The sequence below is a fragment of the Solanum pennellii genome, chromosome 10, assembly GCF_001406875.1.
Source record: "Solanum pennellii chromosome 10, SPENNV200".
NCBI classification, from domain to species: Eukaryota; Viridiplantae; Streptophyta; class Magnoliopsida; order Solanales; family Solanaceae; genus Solanum; species Solanum pennellii.
In genome coordinates, this window is record NC_028646.1 from 57729724 (window position 1) to 57753214 (window position 23491).

General features: G+C 33.0%; 3 protein-coding genes across 4 annotated transcripts; all 3 read left to right on the forward strand.

Annotated features, from left to right (window-relative positions):
• Positions 1-501: 501 nt before the first annotated feature.
• LOC107032591 (BTB/POZ domain-containing protein NPY2-like) lies at positions 502-3767 on the forward strand. Its single transcript, XM_015234190.2, has 4 exons — positions 502-658; positions 1417-1486; positions 1630-2790; positions 3007-3767. Exons 1-4 carry the CDS (start codon positions 597-599, stop codon positions 3547-3549), a joined length of 1836 nt encoding a protein of 611 aa, XP_015089676.1. The 5' UTR covers positions 502-596; the 3' UTR covers positions 3550-3767.
• Positions 3768-7658: 3891 nt separating this feature from the next.
• LOC107032407 (histone deacetylase 6) lies at positions 7659-10859 on the forward strand. Of its 2 annotated transcripts, none has more exons than XM_015234005.2 (4): positions 7659-7814; positions 8845-9024; positions 10076-10201; positions 10313-10859. In XM_015234005.2, the coding sequence occupies exons 2-4, from the start codon at positions 8849-8851 to the stop codon at positions 10494-10496; spliced, it is 486 nt and encodes a 161-aa protein (XP_015089491.1). In that variant the 5' UTR covers positions 7659-7814; positions 8845-8848; the 3' UTR covers positions 10497-10859. The 2 variants fall into 2 exon arrangements, with proteins under 2 accessions (XP_015089491.1, XP_027767995.1); XM_027912194.1 differs by lacking the exon at positions 7659-7814 and adding an exon at positions 7942-8081.
• A 9949-nt stretch (positions 10860-20808) lies between these two features.
• LOC107032375 (probable polyamine transporter At3g19553) lies at positions 20809-23348 on the forward strand. The gene is made up of 2 exons (XM_015233968.2): positions 20809-21963; positions 22413-23348. Exons 1-2 carry the CDS (start codon positions 21020-21022, stop codon positions 22939-22941), a joined length of 1473 nt encoding a protein of 490 aa, XP_015089454.1. The 5' UTR covers positions 20809-21019; the 3' UTR covers positions 22942-23348.
• The last annotated feature ends 143 nt before the right edge of the window (positions 23349-23491 follow it).

Sequence of the window (23491 nt, forward strand, 5' to 3'; positions counted from 1 at the left end):
TTGGGGTTATGAAGTATTCCTATGCTCCTTGATACGGAATTTTAAAATAAAAAGTTAAATAAAATTTGTGGTTTGAAATAAAATAAGTGATAGATATTTGTATGAATATAAGTTATTTTATTTATAATATAATAAATATTTAAAATTAAATTGTTATTTCATATAATAATGTGTCGTTGTTTTAAACTAACTGAAAAGGAAAATAAATCATATAAACTGAGACAAAAGGAATATATAATACATATGTGTGCTCTTTAATTTGGTTTCTATTTATATTCAATAATTTTGAATGTTTATAAGTAGACATTAAACTTGTCTATATAGAATTTAATAAATATGTACACATGTTCCTTTACGTCTTACATGGCATCCTATATCACATATTGACGTTCGATCGTGTGTTATGCTACGTAGGACGCATGTATTTACTTGTTCAAAGTTTAAAAGGCATTATTTATGCCTATATACATATATCCTACTCATATTTGAGATCCTGTTAATTTTCCTTCATTCTCCATATCTGAGTAATTTTGGTCATTGGGGATATAAGGTTATGAACATAAGCTAGTGTTTAGGAAAAGATTAAATTGCCAAAAATGAAGTTCATGAAACTTGGATCCAAACCTGATACATTTCAGTCAGATGGGAAAAATATCAGGTCAGATCATGTGGTTAATTCTTCAAAGTTTTATTCACCACTTTTTTCTTGTTATGATTATTCAGAGTAGTTATTTTATTGTGAAAAAAAACCGTTTTTGGTGTTGTACTAACACACATTTAATTTACTTGCTTATATCCCCTTTTAAATTTATCTTGTGTCAATCATGCTATGTTTGTGCAATTGAAGCTAGGTTTTCTATTTTCTTTTTTCATACTGTTTTTGATATGCTTTACTTGAGCTGAGGTCTATCTGAAACAACTTTCACGAGGGAGAGGTAAGGTTGTGTACATACCAACTCCACTTGTGGTATGTTGTTGTGTATCTGAGTATATGGATGGGTTTTTTCCCCAATAGATTAACTCTTTAGTAGGGTTAATGTACTTTTATTCCGTCATTAAAAATCTCTCATTCCAATTGCTTAGTTGTATTTTAATGGTTTCATTTTTCCATATGAATTACCTTCTTAGAGCCTGTGTAACGCCCCAATTTAGGATAAGTAGTCTCTTATCGATAACAAAACATAGGAGGGATGTTGAGTATACAAGTAAGTAGGCCTTACAAACTAATGTTGTGTTTTGGAGTCGTGGGGGTCTAGGCTCAGAACGGACAATATCTGTTAAGATTTTGGTTAGGCCATCCATATCTGTGAAGTGCATCTATCTATGTCTTTTCATCACTCACAATAGACCTGGTGAATGTTTGTGTTTTTTCTCTGTTTAAACAAGTCTTCATCAATAAAATTTTCGTTCATGCAGATATGCTGCTTCAGAATTGGATTCTGATATCGTTGTTAGTGTAGGAGACGTGAAGTTTCATCTGCATAAGGTACAACTATATGCAATTAATATATGTTACCTTCTTCTGTTCGAGATTTTATGTTCGATGTTCTGCTTGCTGTCTTAAGAAATGAATGAAAAGGATGTGTTTGTTTAGTATTTCCTGATACTTGTAATCGGTGAAAATTGCAGTTCCCTCTTCTGTCGAAGAGTGCTCGTTTGCAAAAGATGGTTACAAACTCAAGTGAAGGAGATGGTGATGAAGTTCACATTCATGACGTTCCGGGAGGACCTACTGCCTTTGAAATGTGTGTCAAGTTTTGTTACGGTATGACAGTTACACTGAATGCTTATAATGTCATAGCAGCAAGGTGCGCTGCAGAGTATCTTGGAATGGATGAGACTGTTGAGAAAGGAAATCTTATTTACAAGATTGATGTTTTCTTACACTCGACCATTTTCCGAAGCTGGAAAGATTCGATAATATTTCTTCAGACCACTAAATCTAGGTTACCTCTGTGTGAGGAAGTGAAGTTGATCAGCCACTGTACTGATGCTATAGCATCCAAGACGTCTATTGATGTTCACAAGGTTGATTGGTCTTATACCTATAACCGGACCAAGATACCAGAGGAAAATGGAAATGGTCCTAACTCGAATGGACTTAGAAGCCGTGTCGTGCCAAATGATTGGTGGGTTGATGACTTATGTGAGCTTGAAATAGATCTTTATAAACGGGTTATGGTCAACATAAAGAACAAAGGGATTGTTTCCTCCGAAGTGATTGGAGAATCTATTAAAGCTTATACTTTGAGAAGGTTCCCGGGCTTTAGGAAGGGTGTTTGCCAGTTCAGTGATGTGTCCAGATCGCGCTCAATATTGGATACGGTTGTATGTCTATTACCTGCTGAAAAAGGTAGTGTCTCTTGTAGTTTCTTGTTGAAATTGCTAAAAGCATCCATTTCCGTAGATTCTGGAGAAAAGGTAAAGGCAGAGCTTGTAAAAAGAATAGGACAGCAACTGGAGGAGGCTTCTGTTAATGCTCTTTTGATTCGAGCTACAGATGGGGAAGCGACTATGTATGATGTCCATGTCTTCCACAAGATACTAGAGAACTTTGTGATGCATAACGAGGATTTGAAAACTCAGTCTGAAGATGGTAATGAAATTCCAGGGGTTTTATCAGAAGCTTCAAAGCTTATGGTGGCGAAGCTAGTAGATGGATACCTTACAGAAATTGCCAAGGATCGTAATCTCCCTTTGGCAATATTTGTTGGTCTAGCAGAGATGGTAACAGACTTCCCTCGCCCTAGTCATGACAGCCTTTATCGAGCAATTGATATATACCTCAAGGTGAGAATCTTTTGAACTATCTATGGAACTTTTTCGATTACAAAAGAAATGGCATTACTGTAACGTCATTCAAGTAATACATACTTTTAAGGTATGACCTCGTAAAATAGTCAGTGTCACATACATTAGTTGTAGTGGAAACTAGTGCAGAAAGTTCCTACTCGCAACTAATGAATGTTAGTAAATTTACTTATTGATCTTGTTGTGATGTTGTAGGAGCACCCTGGGATCAGCAAGAATGACAGAAAGAGAATTTGCTGTTTGATGGATTGCAAGAAGCTCTCAGTTGATGCATGTACACATGCTGTGCAAAATGACAGACTTCCATCACGTGTTGTCGTACAAGTTCTCTTCTTTGAGCAAGTCAGGGCCAATGCATCATCGGGGAGTAGCACTCCGGATCTTCCCAAAGCTATTAGAGACCTCACTAGTGCTTCATATGGGAGCTCAAGGTCCGCGATAACAAATACAGAGAATTCGGAGGTTACAGCCTCTGCAGAAGAACTGAGGGCTTTGAAAGAGGAGTTGGCAGCCTTAAGATTGGCAAATGGAGGACTAAATGGTGATACCAAACGTCACGTTGACAAGGCTACCAATGGTAGAATGAAAAGTATACTTTCATCAAAGAAGATATTTACAAAAATTTGGTCAAGCAAAGGCAGGAGGAAACAAGGGGAAAATAGTGGCTTAGATTCACCTGACAGCTTAGAAGAAGCTAAGTACACACCTTCAAGAAAAGGAAGATATTCAGTTTCTTAATCCTAAATTAGTACCAGAAAATGTAGTGTCACTAGTAATGGTGGGTATTTTCTTTTCCTTTTTCCTCCTAGACTTAGTTTTCCTTAAATGACTTTACCATGTCAAAAAGACAAGTCATTCTATATCTAAATTTAAATGTGTATTAAGATTTAGGTGTTTAAATTTGAATACACATCTGAATTATAAAAATGTTGTATTATGATCTGAATATTAAATAATTAGTATTGTTCTTTTCAATATCTGAATATATAAAATTTGTTTTTACTTGAGATTAAATACAACAACAACAAAGATAGCAAATCCTGTCTAATCTCACAAATGGGGTTACTTAAAGATTAAATATAGAACTCAATTAAAATACTTAATTAATTTAAAGTTATATTTTAAAAAAATATATGGTGGTGGTTGTTGTGTTTCTGAGTGTCAGGAATGGTGATGTTATGACTAGTGACCACTTGATGGTGGTGGTTGATTATAGCGGTTGATGGTGTAGGATGATAGTTATGGTGGACTGGTAGTGATAGATAATAGTTATGATGAATTATATCAATGGTTGACGGTACATAGTAGATCTATTGTGGGGATTTTCAGCAGTGATTGTTGATTGTTATAGTAGTGATTGTTCATGATTGAAATAGTGGCTAGCGATGAAAATAGTTGATTATAGTGATTTATATCAATGATGATTGTGAATGTGGATGTGGGTAGTGATAGTAATTGATTATGGTGGGCAATGACAGTAGCAATGAATAAATAAAATTGGAGGACTTACATCTTTATAGAATTTAATTATTTTTAAGTAGACATCTTGATGATATAAATACTTTATTATAAATTTTAATCATTTGAATTTTATCAAACTCATTGACATTAAGTGGTTGTAACGTGAGAAAACTACATGATAGTTAAGATTTGAATGATAAAATTCAAACCTAAAAATAAACAAACTTACAACTCATTTAATTTCATTAAGGTTAATACATTTGAATTTACTATTATTTCTTTTCTAAATATTTGGCAGTATAAAATTTTGTATTTGTTTAAAAATAAGAAAAAATTACTAAAATACACGTCTTATGTTTTTTCTTATTTCCAATATCCCCTTCTATTTTTAAAAAACTCTAAAATTCCTTATTTCTCTCCTAATGTATTTAATGTATTTGAGCTAGTATTTAATATATTCGAGCTACATATTATGTATTCGATTTATTTTATGATGTATCAGAACTAGTTTTTAATGTATCCGAGTTACATATTATGTATCCGATTTCTGTTATAATGTATATGAGATACTCTTTAATGTATTCAAAAGGTACAAATTTTAAGGGATTATTGTAATTTTAAAAAAATAGAGATAAAATGTAATTTACTTTTTATAAAATGGAGTTATGTAAGCTATACTTTATATTTTCTTAGTTACCATGATGTCCTCTAAGGCCCAAACATAAGTTTGTGCTAGTTGTTTGTGATTTTTTATAAATGGTTGGGAGTAGCTATTTTCTTTTATAAAGTTGTTGACTAGGGTTTCACCGGTCAAGGTATTGGGTTCGAAAGTGATTAGAGCATCATGAGCAAGTTTACAATTGCAAATCATATGCAGATAAATTAGACGACACGTACAACTATACTAAAAGCCATAATATTATTATTAAAATGACCAATTGACTACATAATTAAAGCTAATAAAAAAACATAAAAATTGTAGAGGGGTAAACCCCCCATAAACAAAACTCTCTAAATATCTACATTGTGGATATCATGTTATGCTATGAGAATAATGATCTTCAATTTATAGATCTTTAAATTTTTCTTCAAAATAAAGAATAAACTTAATATAGAAGAAAAAAAATATTTTTCATTCAAAAAAATATTTATGCTAATGTTTTGTCTTTTCTTTTAGGAAAAAATAAACTTCAAAAAGGTAGAAAAATCAGGGCAAAATCCTAATACAAAAGTTTATTTTTAAGTAGAGGTATAGTTGTTTATTTTTTGTATTGCATGTGCTTGTCATGCGCTATTAGTAAGTAGTTCAGCAAGGTCAACTCATGCCTACGTTTTGACATCAGGACCAGTTGCTACCCTCGAGTTTGGGGCGTGACACAAACCTTAAACAAAGTTGTGCTTAATAAGCTCTTTGGGCTTTATATGATTGATACAATCCGTCAAATAGATTATATCGTTCTCATTCATGAGGCAACGATTCACTAACCTTCTGATTGATGACATATATCATGCCTCTAAACTTTTTCGTCCTCCTGAATAATAAGAATTTGTTGAGAAACCTGTTTGACAAAATGTCACAAAAGATGATAGATCTTGTGATATCATTGCAATTATTGCTTGGCTTTTCGAATTAGCAAGAACGAAAATAGTGTCAATTTGACATACTTGTTTGAGACATTTTGATAATGAAAGTTTTTTATCAGTTCGACAAAACAAACGAGAATTTTATTTTAGAATCATGCTTTCAATTTCCATCACGTAAGAAACTTAAATAATATTTTGACAGTTCAAATTGACCTTCAAATTATTTAAATATGATTTCATAACTTTCGCTTAATTTTTCAATTTTTCTGATTTAAATCAAGAATTTAAAGATGAAACATCAATAAAGTATTGAGTAATGTGTAAATAATGATTTAAAAACATATTCAATGAAGAAATCTCAGAACTTTGCTTTTGAAATGTCCGAAAATATGTTTTCAAGCTCCCAAAATCGAGTTATGGAGTTATCGTTCAAAATAGAATTTAAGTTCATAATTGTTCTTCACAATTGTGACTCCTCATGGTTGCGACCTACCAACCCAGCCTGTCATTCAGAATGTCAAAAACCCTTTAAAAAAGCGAAACAAAACTCAACTGGACCTAACTTGAACATTCAACCCTTCAAATTATGAGCTTACCTTCGTAATCACGATGACCCATCACCCAAGAACCACCCCATCCCCTCTTTATTCACGAATGTAAAGAAGGAATCAACTTGCACTAGATTAGAAAATCTTGTAGTTTAACCAACTTCTCAAATTCTTTTGATTGGACGCTAAAGATTTGTTTAAAATCCCTCTGAACACAAATTAAATATACCATTAGAGTATAAACAGCATCCCGGACCTACTAAAATAATCAAAAAACCTATATGAGGTTATCTTGACCAAATGTTGATAGAGGTCAACATTCAAGTTAGAAAAGAAATAGAAATCCTCAAACTTTCGTGTAATGATTTAAAACTCATCCAAATGCATTGGGACCCAAACTAAAGGTCTAACTTGCTAAAATATCGCATTTCAAAATTAGCTAAGTTGTTAGAATTCAATTTCGAGCTCATCTTCCACAAATGATGACTTTGGTCATTATTCCAACTTCCCAAAATAAAAACTCATCTGAATTATGTTTAATAACATGAGGAATCGTACCATACAAGCCAAATATGTCATAATAAAGTTGTGAAAAAAGAGCGAAACCATAAAAATATGAAGTAAAAAAAGACTATGAGGGTTATTACGATATGAATCCTGACATACATCTAGAGCTGTCTGCTAAGACTATTCTTAGATTACAAGACAAACATATTGTTTCCGCACATATATTTATTAATGATATATATCATTTTGATTTTCTGTTATTTCTTTAATAAGAAAAGAATAAAGAAAATATTAAACTACGTAAATTGAATAAAAATATCCTTAATTAATATTTGATTCAAAAATATCTTTATCGTTAATAATTTGATCAATAAAATTGTCCCTATTGATAATTGTTTAGCTGGAAATACCCTTGTTGTTACTTAATATGTCAAAAATGTCTTTTGCATAATAGTATATTAATATATTTTTTTCCTACTAAAAATATTACTTTTAAAGAGCTCTATTTTTGCTTTTTTTCTTTTAAAAACCACTTCAACTAACAAATAAGTAGGAAATAATCTTTTGTCTCTTCTTAATCTCAATTTAACATTTAAAATAAATCAACTATGTGTACCGTTTTAATTAATAACATAGGTCATACATATAAAATAATAGTAACAAATATCATAAATTTTCATTAAAATAATGAATAAAAAAAAATCAAAAATAAAGTTATTAGAATGGAAGTAAAATAAAGATTTACTAATCAAAAAATTATTATTTGGAAAAAAATAGGGGGAGTTTAAAAGTTACTATTATTTACCCTATGACTCCATTGATTGATGTTAAGAAGTACTAAAGGGAGTGGAAGTCGGTAATTAGTGGATCCCCATTTCAACTTCGTCCCTGTAATTCCTTCAGGTATTGAAATCCCTAATTACTTTTCAACAAAATCGTTTTTGCGAAATTCTTTTTAAGTATCCTCGCTAATTTGTTTGTTAAGTAGTAGTTTTGTGTCAGAGTGAATTGAGCTTGAAATTCTGTATGTATATAGTGGATTGTAGCTGATAGAACCCAAACCAATTGTTGATTTGGAGAAATTCACCTTTCTATTGAAGAATTTAAATGGATGATCCTGTTTCATATATCTAGTTGGTATCGTTACTTATCATGTTTGTTGGCATCATGGCAAGTAATGTTTTTCCTTATTGTGTCTTGCTTTTGATTACACTATTTTAGGTTATTGCATTATTTTGTAGTTGTTACTGTTTCCGTGTTAGTTGCTTGCTTTGTTTTTTCATTATTTTGATATGTTAATACTCTCAAGCTGAGGGTCCTTCGGAAAAAGTCTACTTGCAGGCGCGGAGGCACATGCAAGTCAGGGTGTTTTCGTTGTAAAAAAATGACACATCAAGTGATTAAATAACTTTTTTGGACATCCTTGACCTAATAGGTTGTTGTAGCCCCTTTAATGGGTTTCAGACACCTTGAATGAGCCATAATGCTTTTGTATTTGAGTTTGAAATCTATAAATACCTTTCAAATTCTTGATCTCTTCTTTACCTTTTTGTTTCTTTATCTTGTGTTCAACTTTTGTTGCATTTACTCTTTCTATTTTACCAGAACCGATATCATATCTTTCTTATATCTTTTGGTGTCATATATTTTTCTTGCTTGTTCCACTTTACTTGTTTTAGAGTGCTTAACTTTACTTTGCTGAGGTCTGCTGCTGTGTTACAATGCTTTATTCTATGTTTCCCTAAAAAGATTCAAACAACTGATTGATAATTTCTGTGTCTTCTTTTCCAACTCATGTATTCCATGTTCAGATTTCATCGAAAAAGCATTTCAAAGTGTACTATAGCTTATGAAAAGCTAAGCTGTGACTTTGTAAGATCCCTTACTTAAATTTGTCAAATGTGGCTAACATAATTGTAATTCGTCAATCCAGATCCATGGCAACTGGAACTTCTTCATCGTCTTCACTTCCTGCTGATGAAGAAGAAGATGAGATACTGATGCTATACGGGTCCGAATCAGGTTGGGTTGAGGCCAAAAGTCACTGTGATCACCTGGCTTCTTTGTCCTCTGATCTCACCCATATTCCAACTCCTGATACTCCTTGCAACAGGTTCGTCTCATTATGGCCCTATATTTTCTTCTCCTCCGCAAACTCCTAAAGACCCGTATCATATTATATTGTATGGTATTACTGCACTTCTTATCGCACTAAGTTGTTAAGTGATACATTTGTCTTTGTTTCATTTTATTTCCTTCTTTTTTGTGCTTGTAATGATATTAATTTGTGTTACTTGTTTTATGCAATAAGTAGTCTGATAAGCATTTTTATTTCTATTAGACTTCCAATGTTTAGCTATTCAAAACTTGTTTCTAGATTAAAGTATCACGGATTAACAATCATGTTTAACAATTATGGTGTTTTTTTCCCCTATCAAGCACCCCATAGTAGGCACTGAGCACTCCTTTGCATCTAGGACCTTACCCCAGTTCTCTTTTTGTGGTGATGTTATTAATTTACACCAAATATAAGGAATAGAGAATGTAAGAAGTTTTAGGAAGCTATGTTGCCCGGACTCATCAAAAATGTCATCGGGCGTGTGTTGGATCCTTCAAAAGTAATGCATTTTTGAAGGATCCGACACAGGTGCAACAACATTTTTGGTGAGCCCGAGCAACTTAGTTAGCAAGTTTCAATTTGAGAAGTTCAAAGACATGAAAAGAGTAGAAGAATGGACTCATTTTCAAGGTTGAATAAACATATTTAAAGTACTTCTTTCTCATTATCTTTTAAGAAGAAAATGTAAACTTTGTACAGCAATATCCTTTTGGTTCTTAATGGTATTTTTCGCATCCCGTTATTTCATACGCATTACTGTATGTCCACTCTCAGTTCCGCAGTTTCTAAGTCTGTATGTTGGAATTAATAGTCCATTCATTGATTGGTTTTCAGATATCACATAGGCATTTAGCGATCTGATACACTTCCACCCATATGTATAGATGTTTCTAGTTATTCAAGACTAGGAAGGACTGGTTTTAATTTACTTCCTTGACTTCGTTATTAAACCTACCATACCTGTGAGAATTAGCTGTAAATTGTTATGATATTTCTTATTGGAAGGAAAAGAATTTGGTGACGTTGTGCAAAAAACTTTTTGAAGGTGCCAACATCCAGCAGAGAACTGGCTATGTTTGTGCTGCAAGGAGGTTCTTTGCAGTCGATTTGTTAATAAGCACATGCTCGAGCATCACAAGCTGACTGATCACTCTTTAGCCCTCAGCTTTAGGTAACATTTGTGATACAAGACGTCAATATCTTTCATCATTTTATTTGTCGCATCTTTGAGCTGAAGATACACGTGTTTATGGTTTTCCTTTTTTTTTTAATTCTGGAGCAGTGATCTATCAGTATGGTGTTTCTCCTGCAATGCGTATTTAGATGCTCAAGTTATAATGCCGTTGCGGTCTGTTCATTTCACTGCCTACGTACTGAAGTTTAATGAGCCTCCACCTTTACGAGCAGTGGAGTGTGTACATATTACAGATAACAAAGCAGACGGTTCTTCTACTTTTGGGAACTAATCCTTTGTTCTTCTCTTTGATGCCTGTGATGTTTAGCGAAAACTAATTTGGATCGTGGTGTTTTTATCTAGATGTTGGCACATTAACTTCTTATTTCTGTGCTTCGTAAGCAAAATAGTTTCTTCAGGGATGCACCATTTCGCGAGAACAGGAACAATGTAATATCTGTCTGAACTCTAAGGAAATATAATTAGAGTTTAGAACTATCTGGCTGCTGGTAAAAATTGGGTTGCCCAATTCTGGACATCTTTGTTAAAGGATTGCAAAATTGACTCAAGAAGAGGTTATTAAGTACTTGTGTAAAGTGGATATGATTATACTTTTCAAAATTGCAAAGGGATAAAGAAACGGAAATTGAAGAGAGCTCAATTCACAGCATTCAATTTATACTTGTATTGTTCTTATGTCAATAAAAATAGGGTTTTCACTATATAGCCATTCAAAATAAAATAGTCATGCTATATTGCTATAATTTGATAATTACTAGCTATTAGCTATATTTTAAATGGAAGGGTGGTAATTTTGATTGTGGAAAGGAAAACAATCACTTAACTGACACGATTATATCTCTTTACCGATCCGAATAGGACTTATTCATACGAACAACACTCGGATTTCATGTTATAATTACCCCTAAGCAATTCAAACAAAAATTCAAATAATTTCATCATTATACAAGCAAGCAAGTAATACATGTATTGGATTTCACTCATTTGTATGTATGTCGAATTTTCGTGCGAAAACATAGATTTGATTTGTATTGATTCTTGTTTTTGATTTGCAATCATTAAGATGAAGAACTTGAAAAAACAAAGCAGTTGAATTGATTTATATTTGTAATTGTATAAATTCTCCTTTAATAATTGGAGTTTCATTCGAACAGTTATTTGCAATTATATTCTAATAGATCAAAAATCAACTATTTTTTATCCGTGATTGTAAATTACTCTATTGATTATTGGAGTTTTGGTTAAAAGAATATGTTTTCAATTGCACTTGGATTGATTTAGAGAGATGAGTTGATGTCAACAATTTGAGTACATAAATGTATAAAAGCTTAAATCAATTGTATAATCTATTATGTAGTTTATGTTGTATACGTTTGTAATTGTATAAATATATTCATCGATGATTGTTTATAGATTTGTATGTTTTGTATATCTAAAATTTTACATTATTTGTAGAATTATATAAGTTTTTGTTTGTATAATGTGCATAATTAGACTTGATGAGATTAGTGTTTGTATGTCTATAATTGATTGTTAAGTGTAAATTATTTGAAAAAGTTGTTTGTATTAGTTAATTAATTACGTTTGTAGTTGTATAATTGACAAATTTGATCTGTGGATTTGTATAATTTGTTTGTTGACTTGTATATTTTGTATATGTATACAGGAAAAGTTGTGTGTTGAATGTGTGTTTGTATATTTTTGAATTCTTGTTTGTATATGTATACATAATTAAATTCTGTATGTATATGAATGTCTTCCATTGATATTTTGGTAATTCATTCTGGAAAATGGGATTACGCAAACTGTTACATTGGCTACGTTATAGAGCGAATAATTTTTAGGGAAAATACATCTTACACAGAGTTATATAATACATAAATTGTATGTGTATAAGAAGTTATAACACTTCAGAGACAAACATTTCATATACAAAAAATTCATATATAAAATCAATTGAATATATATAACACTTCAAATACAAACAGTTCATATATAAATGAGTTGAATACATATAACGCATCAAATACAAACACTTCATATACACAGTTGAATACATATAAGAAATTGAATACGTATAAACAATTTTATAAAAAAAATATACTTAAGACTGATTCCTAATGATATGTGTACACTCTTTTTTTTGTTTAAAGGTTATGTCGTGAAAAAATAATGTCATCTTGTAAAAGTTAAATAAATTAATATTAGGTTAAAAATTAAAATAATCATTACATAAATTAATTAATTTATTCGGATGGTGAGATCCAACATCTTCTTCTCTATCTTGTTAGATGTGGTCTAGTTTCTACAAACCGTGGCATATATAAACAACAAATAAATAAATTTTAATGATTAGCATCAATATTCGTATATGTGCAAATTATGTATAGTGTACTAAAATCAATATAAAAATAAATATATTTATTTTTAAAAAAGGTGTCCTAATTGAGATGGGATATAATTCTCGAATTTCATGTTTACTTTCACATATGTGATTATGATACGATAGGAAATAAAATTGACTGATTACACTTTGGATTATATTTCATAATTGTTGTAAATCCATTGTATAGTATATGTGGATTATTCATTAGATTTATCCACTATTAAATGGGTTCATGTATAGGTGCTTCCAAGGTGATAAAAACTTCCAAGATAACTATTTATCTATTAATTAGATGACTTTTGGAGTAATATCTCAACACTATAAATAGAGAATCACTCACCATTTGGAAGACACACTTGAATAAGAAATTTTCTCCCCTCTATCTTATACTTCTTGTCTTCTTCTTATTATTATAATATTCTGAGTTTTCTTTATAATATGTTATCAGCACGAAGTTGCTACTTGCAAAGGTATTATATAAATATTTTTATTTAATTCACATATTCTCATATAATCTCATTATGTCGAATTTATCCAAACTTGAGTTTGTAGCATTAGATATTTCCGAAAAGAATTAAATTATCTTTCATTGGTACTCGATGCTGAGATTCACTTAGCTGCTAAAGGTCTTGATGCCACCATTACTCAGGGAAATGAAGCATCGAGCCAAGATAAGGCGAAGGCTATGATTTTCATTCGTCATCATCTTGATGAGGGCCTGAAGATTGAATATCTGACGGTAAAAGATCCACTTGAATTGTGGACTGATTTAAAGGGGAGATATGACCACCTAAAGGCAATAGTGTTGCCAAGAGCTCGTTATGAGTGGATGCATTTAAGGTTTCAAGATTTTAAGACCGTAACTGAATACAACTTTGTTGTATTCAGGATAACCTCCCAATTGAAATTGTGTGAGGAGACTATAAAAGATGAGGACATGTTGAAAAAGACACTTACTACTTTCCATTCTTCAAATGTGATATTGCAGCAGCAATATCGTGAAAAGGGTTTTCAGAAATATTCAGAATTAATCTCATGTCTTTGGTAGCTGAAAACCATAATGCTCTTTTAATGAAAAATCATGAAGCTCGTCCTACTGGAGCTGCTCCATTACCGGAGGCAAATGTGGTGAAAGCACGTGATCAATCTGAAGTAAAAAGAGATGATCATCGGGGCTACAATAATGCACGGGAACGTGGCAAAGATAAGAGGCGATACACCAATCGTCGAGGTGGTGGTCATAATAAAAGGGAGAACAACATGAGCTCTCAAAATAACCCCTCAAAAAGTAATTATCATCGTTGTGGCATGAAAGGCCATTGAAAGAATGAATGTCGCACACATGAGCATTTTGTTAAGATCTACAAAAATTTCTTTAAAAGGAAGGGAAAAAAAAGTGGTGCTTCCTCTTTCAATGCTCGAGCTAAGTCACATATGAATCTTAAAGATGATTATAAGCCAGGAACATCTCATAAATATGATAAGGATATTGGAGCAAATTTGGCTTTAAAGGATGATGTTTTTGATGGCCTGGTGACATTACTCATATGGAAGTTGATGACTTCTTTGGAGATCGAAACTGATGTTTGATCTTTTAGCTGGGCAATGAAGTCTGTTAATATTTTACTTATTTGCTTTTAGTTATCATGTTCTTCATGTTGAAGTGTTTAAATTTCCGTTGTTAGTTTTGTTTTGTACTTCTTTTAATGTATTTTTTATTTTAATGAAAATTAATAGAAATTCCTAGTTGTCAGTTGGATTCAAGATGAGTAATGGAGATGTATGCCTTCTTGATAGTGCTACAACACATACAATATTAAAAGAAAAGAAATACTTTTCTAATTTCGTTATGAAAATGACATATGTCAACACAATATCAGGTAGTACAAAATTAATTGAGGGCTCTTGAAGAGAGACCTTATTACTACCTGGAGGGACAATATTGGACATTGATAATGCATTTTATTGTAGTAAGTCTCAAAAAAACTTATTAAGTTTCAAAGTTAATCGCCAAAATGGCTATCACGTTGAGACGACTAATGAAGGAAAGGTTGAATACCTTTACATTACTACAATTAATGTAGAGAAGAAAATTGTGCATGAAAAATTACCTGCATTTTCTTTTGGGTTGTACTATACAAGTATAAGTACAGTTGAATCACATGCCGTAGTAAACAAAATGTTTACTAATTTTAATGATTTTATCATTTGGCATGACTAGTTGGGCCATCCCGGATTTAATATGATGTGCAAAATCATTGATAATTCACATGTGCACACCTTAAAAAGCCCAAATATCCTTCAATCAAAGGAATTCTCTTGTGCTGCTTGTTCTCAAGAAAAGTTGATCATTAAACCATCAACAGTTAAGGTTGGAATTGAATCCCCTGCGTTTCTGGAACGTATACAGGGTGATATATGTGGATCAATTAAACCTGCATGTGGACCCTTTAAATATTATATGGTCTTGATAGATGCTTTTACAAGATGATCAGGTGTGTGTTTATTATCAACTCACAACATGGATTTTGCGAGATTATTGGCTCAAATAATAAGATCGAAAGCATAATTTTCAAACTGTACAATAAAGACAATCCGTCTAAATAATGCTGGTGAGTTTACATCTTAGACATTTAATGATTATTGTGTGTCTACGGGTATAACAGTTGAACATCCAGTTGCGCATGTTCACACTCAAAACAGTCTAGCATAATTAAATCATTGATGAAACGTCTGCAATCAATAGCTAGACCATTACTAATGAGAGCAAAGTTATATGTGTCTATGTGGGGGCATGCTAGTTTGCATGCAGCAGCACTTGTGCGCATAAGGCTGACTAATTATTATGAATTCTCCCCATTACATTTGGCTTTTGGTCAAGAGCCAAACATTTCCCATCTTAAAATTTTTGGATGTGAGCTGTATTTTCCAATTGCTCCACCACAACGCACAAAGATAGGGCCTCAAAGAAGGTTGGGGATATATGTTGGGTATGAATCTCTTTCAATCATAAAATATTTGGAGCCTATGACTGGAGATTTATTTAAGGCAAGATTTGCTGATTGTCATTTTGATGAATCAGTATACCCAACATTATGGGGAGAACATAAGCAGTTGGAAAAAGAGATAGATTGGAATTTATCATATCTATCTCATCTAGATCATCGAACAAATCAATGTGAGCAAGAAGTTCAAAGAATAATTTATTTACAGAATATTGCGAATCAGCTGCTAGAATCTTTTACTAATCTTCCAAGGATTACTAAATTGCATATTCCAGCTGCTAATGCTCCAGTTCGAGTTGATGTCCCGGCGGGACAAATAGTTAAGGAAATGAGTCTAGACCACATTTGAAATGTGGTAGACCAATTGGTTCCAAGGATAAAAATCCCCGTAAGAGAAAAGGAACAAATGATTAAGATGATCATGGGTTGAAAGAAATTTCTCAAGATGATACCAAGTCATAATAAATGATGAAATATCTGAGGAGGTTCAAACTTGTGAAAACAATGAAATTTCAATGAATTATGTCTCGACGAGAAAGTTGTGGAATCAAAATAATATTTTGATTGACAACGTATTTGCCTATAATGTTGTTATTGACATAATGCAACAAAATGAAGATTTTTGAGCCAAAATCTGTTCACGAATGTAGACAAAAATAATTGGCCAAAATAGAAGGATGCAATTCAAGCAGAATCGGCTTCACTAGAAAAACGTGAAATTTTCGGATCGATAATCCGAACACCTGAAGGTATCAAGCCAGTGGGGTACAAATGGGTTTTTGTACAAAAAAAATGAGAAAGGTGAAATCGTGAGATATAAAGCCCGACTAGTTGCTCAAGATTTTTCTCAAAGACCTGACATTGATTATATGGAGACATATTCTCCTTTGGTAGATGCAATCAACTTCAGATATCTCATAAATCTGGCAGTTCATGAGAAACTTGAAATACGTCTAATGGACGTTGTCACAGCCTATCTATATGGCTCATTGGACCACATTATTTTCATGAAAATTCCTGAAGCATTCAAAATACCTGAAGCATACAAAGATTCAAGAGAAACTTGTTCAATAAAGCTTCAGAAATCATTGTATGGATTGAAATAGTCAGGAGGATGTGGTAGAATCGTCTGAGTGAATGTTTGTTAACGAAAGGGTAAAAAAATGACCAAATTTGTCCCTGCAATTTTACTAAACGCTCGGAATCTGAATGTGTTATAATAGCTGTGTATATTGATGATTTGAACATCATTAACACTCGTAAAGAGCTTTTAGAATCTGTTGAGTGTCTAAAAAGAGAATTTGAAATGAAAGATTTCGGCAAGACAAAATTTTGTCTTGGCCTACAGATTGAGAATTTGTCAAATGGAATACTTGTTCATCAATCAACGTACACAGAAAATATATTAAAGCGTTTTTACATGGATAACTCACATCTATTGAGTACTCCAATGGTGGTAAGATTGCTTGACATCAATACAGATCCATTTCGACCTCAAGAGAAGGATGAAGAGTTTCTTGGTGATGAAACTCCTTACCTTAGTGCAGTCGGGGCACTAATGTACCTTGCTAACAATACTTGACCAGATATCAGTTTTGCAGTAAGTCTACTGGCAAGATTCAGTTCCTCCCGAACAAGAAGACATTTGGAATGGTGTTAAACACGTACTTAGATATCTTCGGGGGACCATGCACATGGGTTTATTCTATTCCAATGAATCCAAGTCAGAACTGATTGGTTACGCAGATGCAGGGTATTTATCTAATCCGCATAAAGCTCGATCACAAACAGGCTATTTGTTTACATGTGGAGACACGACAATATCTTGGCGATCAATGAAGAAAACGTTGGTAGCCACTTCTTCAAATCATGCAGAAATAATAGCCATCCAAGAAGCAAGTCGAGAGTGCGTCTAGTTGAGATCAATGACCCATCATATTCAGGAAATGTGTGGTCTTTTTTTGAAAAAGAATATACCAACCACAATGTACGAAGATAATGCTGCATGTATAGCTCAATTGAAAGGAGGATACATTAAAGGAGACCGGACAAAGCATATTTCACCAAAGTTATTTTTCACGCATGATCTTCAACAAAATGGTGAGATAGAAGTTCAACAAATTCGTTCAAGTGATAATCTTGTTGATTTATTCACTAAGGCATTGCCAACATCAACGTTTGAGAAGTTGAGATACAAGATTAAAATGCGCCGTCTCCGAGATATCAAGTAAAGTTTTCATCAAGGGGAGTGAAATACGCGTTGTAATCTTTTTCTTAACTATGGTTTTATCCCAAGTTGGCTTTTCCTGGTAAGATTTTTAACGAGGCAACATTCAAAGCGTATTATGAGATATGTGTACTCTTTTTCCTCCACTAGGCTTTTTTTCCCACTGGGTTTTTCCTAATAAGGTTTTGATGAGGCACATAATCTATGGATATCCACGGGGGAGTGTTATAAATCCATTGTATAGTATATGTGGATTATCCATTAGATTTATCCACTATTAAATGGATTCATGTATAGGTGCTTCCAAGGTGATAAGAACTTCCAAGATAACTATGTATCTATTAATTAGATGACTTTTGAAGTGATATCTCAACACTATAAATAGAGAATCACTCACCATTTGGAAGACACACTTGAATAAGAAAATTTCTCTCCTCTATCTTATACTTCTTGTCTTCTTCTTATTATTATAATATTCTGAGTTTTCTTTATAATAATAATCTAAATCTATACCTTTATTGTGTTTTGCTCTCTTATCTTTATCTCTTGATTATTGTTATTTGTAACATATGAAATTGTGGGAAATAGCTCCTCTACCTTGCAGAGGTAGTGGTAAAGCCTGCGTTTATTCTATCCTTCCTATAGTGTGATTTCACTGAATTTGTAGTTGTTGTTAAACTGTTAAAGGTGTGAATTAGGTCCAAGACCTAATTTTACGGAAACGAATGCTCATAATACTCTTTCTCTTCCGCGATGTGATGTTATAGATGTGCCTTGGTTGTTTCAGCTAATTCAGTACAAACTACACCAATTTGAATAGCCAACTCATGTCTGTCTAGGCCACTAACAATTCTTCCTTGATTAGCTTCTAATAGAACAATCTTTACCGGAATATTGAATATCAGCTTCTTCTTATAATTTCACTTGCTTTAACTTACTTTCTATCATATAAAATCTCTATCAGACCTCTCTTTTTGTTTGTTACAACTTGGATATGACTTATTTGACAGGGTTTCGACATTGACATCTATCCTGGTGATGCTAAGGCAGCAACATATGTACCATATCTAGATTTTGAGAAAGAAAATGACTTGTTGATGGAACTGGCTAACCATGCTATTCAGGATTACAACAATAATGAAACCAATGTATGACTCTCTTCCTCTTTGCTTTTTCTGTGAATAATATATATCCCTCAAAACGTATATACAATATTTTCTCTATGCCTTGCAGGTTCACAAGTACAAGGTTAACTATGTTGAAACAATCAATTTTATTTTGGCTGAATGTGGTGAATTTTTGCATGAACTGTGGAAGTTAGTAACCTGACTTTGCGTACAACCATTGAAACTTTTCAAATCCATGCATATAAAGGACCACACCAGGAGAATGTTGTCCGTCTTTGCAGAAAAAAGATGATGAGGTATTCAATTTCCTCCCCACTTTTTTCCAATGCAACAATATTTATCTATATTTGGTGGCTTATTTACGATTGCTTTGTTTTTCTAGACTATTTTGCAGTTGGTTTATCTGCTAACATGAACTGGAGGAAGCAAAACATCATAGGAGGCTAGGAAACATAGTTGAAACTATAAATTTTTAAATCTTAGATCGATCGAAGCGGTTATTATTAGTTGTAGAAGTATTTCATAAATTTTCAGCTCTCCAATTTATGTAGTGTTACGTATGTTGTTCTAGTTTTGAAATGCATGATCATAAACTTGAGATTCTAAGGTTTCTTTGGGACTTAAGAGGGGCAAAGGGATAGCCTTTGATGAAAATTGCACATTCCTAGAGTAAAATCTTTGGCTTGATTCTTAAATGAAGACTTGAAGATTGGAACCCTAGTTCTTGCTTGAGAGGAGATTGGAGAGAGAAGAAATTGAATTAGAGGAAATTATGAGAGAATGGGGAGTCTTAGACTGATAAAATCTCCCTAATTCCACTTAAAATAGGTCAAAATGACATAATATAGAAATTTAAAAGAGTGAAAAAAATACTCACTTAGTCCTGACTTAAAATCGACAGAGTTGTCTACGAACGCCTTCCACAAACAATACACAATTTCAGCGTCCGTGAAAGTAGAGGAGATCTGAGTCTTGAGGGTCTTCTTCTACAGATGCCTCTATGAGTTGTATACCCATCCATGAACCATACAAGTGTACGTGAAAGACACAATTATTTGAGTCTTGGGGGTTTGGTTGATAGATGATTCCACAGTCCGACCCGTGAAACCTTCTTAAAAACTTTTGAGGTCAGTGGCGTACACAAAAATTTTAGTAAGCATTATCACCTTTTTAAAATAAAAAAATATATAAACAATATAACATAATATATTGTATATAAAAAAACATTCGATGAATTTCTTTTTTAATAAAATGTAATCAAAATAATACCATGTGAGAAAGAAGGCAAATGAAAAGAACATAAAAAAATGAGGCCAAACAAGTTTGAACCCGCGACTTCACTTTGCAAATTTCACGCCAAAAAAAGGTTCTGCTACCACAACTTTGATTAAAGGAGTGTCACATTTATAGTATATAAGTTCCTCCCTCCCTCCGTTTCAAAAAAATTAGCCTAGTTTGGTTGGAACGAATTTTAAGAAAAGAAAAAAAACTCTTTAATCTTGTGGTTCTAATCTAAAATTATGTCAAATGTACTAAAATACCTTTTAATTTTGTGGTCTTAAACATGTCACATGGAAAGTTAATGTTAAAATATTGCCAAAAAAGGAAATGAATCATTCTATTTGAAACAAGACTAAAAAGGAAATATGATCATTTTTTTCAAACGAAGGGCGTATTTATTTTTCCCTTTGTGACAAAACAGTGTCACATGACACCCATGCCCTTGCTAAATCCGCTCCTGTTTTGGGCGTCACAGTATATCTAAAAATTTGAAAATCAGGAAGGAAATTTTGGCTTTAAATATAATTAAGTACAAAAGTTTAATGCGTCTGCGTACAAGTCAAGTCCAGAAACAAGATATAAAACACGTGCAGTAAGCATATTCTGAGTTTGACTATTTCCAATTCTCATTTCTCAATCCAAGAAAAAAATTGAAGAAAAAATTATTTTATATAGGAGCACCCAAATCCTTACCATAAAATGCGGATCTCCAGATTTACAATTTTGTTGTTGATGGTTTGACTTTGTATTTCTCTCCTTGAATAGGGAATGGTGAATGATATTAAGAAAAACCCAAAATTAACTTTATTACCTCTTATTGCTCTCATTTTCTATGATGTTTCAGGTGGACCTTTTGGTATTGAAGATTCAGTTAAAGCTGGTGGTGGCCCTTTATTATCTTTACTTGGTTTCTTGATTTTCCCTTTATTTTGGAGCATACCTGAAGCTCTAATCACAGCTGAATTATCCACAAGTTTCCCTCAAAATGGTGGTTATGTCATATGGATATCATCAGCTTTTGGCCCTTTTTGGGGTTTTCAACAAGGGTTTTGGAAATGGTTTAGTGGTGTTATGGATACTGCTCTATATCCATTACTCTTCCTTGATTACTTGAAGCATTCTTTACCCATATTTACTCATTTAATTGCTAGAATCCCTGCTTTGTTAGCAATTGCAGTTTCATTAACCTATTTGAATTATAGAGGACTGCATATTGTTGGTTTTTCCTCTGTTTTACTTGCAAGCTTTTCGCTTTTACCCTTTTTAGTAATGGGGATTCTATCGATTCCTAGGATTAAGACAAGAAAGTGGTTTGTTGTCGATTTTAAAAAAGTTGAATGGAGGGGATACTTTAACAACTTGTTTTGGAATTTGAATTACTGGGATAAGGCTAGTACTGTAGCAGGGGAGGTTGATGATCCTAGTAGAACGTTTCCAAAGGCGTTGCTCGGGGCTGTGGTTTTAGTGGTTTTGTCTTACATAATTCCACTTCTTGCCGGTACAGGAGCGTTGGATTCTGATTCTAGTGAGTGGAGTGATGGTTATTTTGCAGAAGTTGGAATGCTTATTGGGGGTTTATGGTTAAAATGGTGGATTCAGGCTGCTGCTGCAATGTCTAATATGGGGTTGTTTGAAGCTGAAATGAGTAGTGATGCCTACCAACTTCTTGGGATGAGCGAAATCGGAATGCTTCCTTCTGTATTTTCTTCAAGGTTTGACACATTTTCAATTGATTCTTTGAACATTGCAAACTAGTGATTTTTTCCTTGTATGACTTAGTTTAATTAAGGTAGATCACGATCATCAAACAATGAACTCCCGTTGTCCCAATTGACGTAGCACCCTTTTCCTTTTAGTCTGTCGCAAATAGAATGTCATCATTTTATAACTAGAAACAACTTAACTTTTAAATTCTTCCACACAAATTGAGTCGGAGGGATTATTTAAAGAAGAATAATCCAGTCTTAGGAGTATCTTAGGAAAGTTGCAAACAAAGTAATAAAAATGAAAGACTTGTTATTTAAGGTTTCCACATTCATAGATTTATATCTGGATTTAAATATCATGAATGTTACTAAAGGGAAATAACAAATTTACAATTTAGCGTGGTGGCTTTCTTAGTCTATTATCACAAGACAAGTTATAACTTCAAATCTTGCAGATCAAAATATGGGACACCAACTATCAGCATCTTATGCTCTGCAACCGGAACAATCCTCCTGTCATGGATGACGTTTCAAGAAATCTTGGAATTTCTTAACTTCCTCTATTCAATAGGAATGCTTCTTGAGTTTGCAGCCTTCATAAATTTAAGGATAAAGAAGCCAGATCTTCATAGACCTTATAAGGTCCCGTTGCAAACAGTTGGAGCAATGCTGCTTTGCCTGCCACCTTCTCTGTTGCTTCTCTTTGTCATGTATCTGGCTTCTTTAAAGACGTTTATAGTAAGTGGCTCAATCATTATTGTAGGACTGTTCTTGTATCCTGCTGTGATGTATGCAAAGGAGAAACAATGGTGTCATTTTAATACAAGTGAACAATTGGGACTTTCTAATGATCTTGAGGACCGATCATCACCTACTGAACTTGATCAGATTGTTGCTGATGATGCATCTCTTAGCCTACTCGGACACTCTAAGACACTACAAGATTCCAAAACTTCTTCACAGGAAATTTCAACAGTGGATTAGAAGAATACTTCCCTATTTTGTGTACATTTAAACCAGACGGGGGAGCTTTGGTGCAACATTGTGATCTAAAGGTAATGGGACCTCTCAATCGTGGAGACAGTAGAAATGCAAGGTAAGATTGCGTAAAATAGATCTAACCCTTCACTTAGGGACCTTTATGCACCAGGCTGCCTTTTTTTTTTAACCAGAACGAATTTATATTTACATAGTTCAGGCTAGGAAAGATATGCTTTTACAGAATGAGACAGACACTATGGGAGTAAGAGATCAATTAGATTTATGTGAAGTCTTTGAATACCTTATATCTGATGTGAAACACTACATAACTTATCAATACAAACTCTGTCAACAACTTGTTATACTGAAACCTCCCTTTGTTTGTTGGCAGATGCTCTTTTAGTCCATGATTTTAGACTATAGTAGTGTCATTTACTCTGCAATTGACCATTCATGTTTCTGTCAATAAGTCAACAACATTTTTCTATGGGAAAGGAAAATACTTTTGCTACATTGGATCACCTCTCACTCGCAGAAATGATCTTTAATTAAT

What these genes read in the sequence shown, in the direction of transcription:
- LOC107032591 (XM_015234190.2), top strand. Translation starts at nt 597, where the DNA reads ATGAAGTTCATGAAACTTGGATCCAAACCTGATACATTTCAGTCAGAT. An exon ending in TCAGATGGGAAAAATATCAG is followed by an intron (nt 659 to 1,416) that starts GTCAGATCATGT and finishes TCGTTCATGCAG; the next exon opens with ATATGCTGCTTCAGAATTGG. An exon ending in TGAAGTTTCATCTGCATAAG is followed by an intron (nt 1,487 to 1,629) that starts GTACAACTATAT and finishes TGAAAATTGCAG; the next exon opens with TTCCCTCTTCTGTCGAAGAG.
- LOC107032407 (XM_015234005.2), top strand. Translation starts at nt 8,849, where the DNA reads ATGGCAACTGGAACTTCTTCATCGTCTTCACTTCCTGCTGATGAAGAA. An exon ending in CCTGATACTCCTTGCAACAG is followed by an intron (nt 9,025 to 10,075) that starts GTTCGTCTCATT and finishes AACTTTTTGAAG; the next exon opens with GTGCCAACATCCAGCAGAGA. An exon ending in TCTTTAGCCCTCAGCTTTAG is followed by an intron (nt 10,202 to 10,312) that starts GTAACATTTGTG and finishes ATTCTGGAGCAG; the next exon opens with TGATCTATCAGTATGGTGTT.
- LOC107032375 (XM_015233968.2), top strand. Translation starts at nt 21,020, where the DNA reads ATGGTGAATGATATTAAGAAAAACCCAAAATTAACTTTATTACCTCTT. An exon ending in CCTTCTGTATTTTCTTCAAG is followed by an intron (nt 21,964 to 22,412) that starts GTTTGACACATT and finishes CAAATCTTGCAG; the next exon opens with ATCAAAATATGGGACACCAA.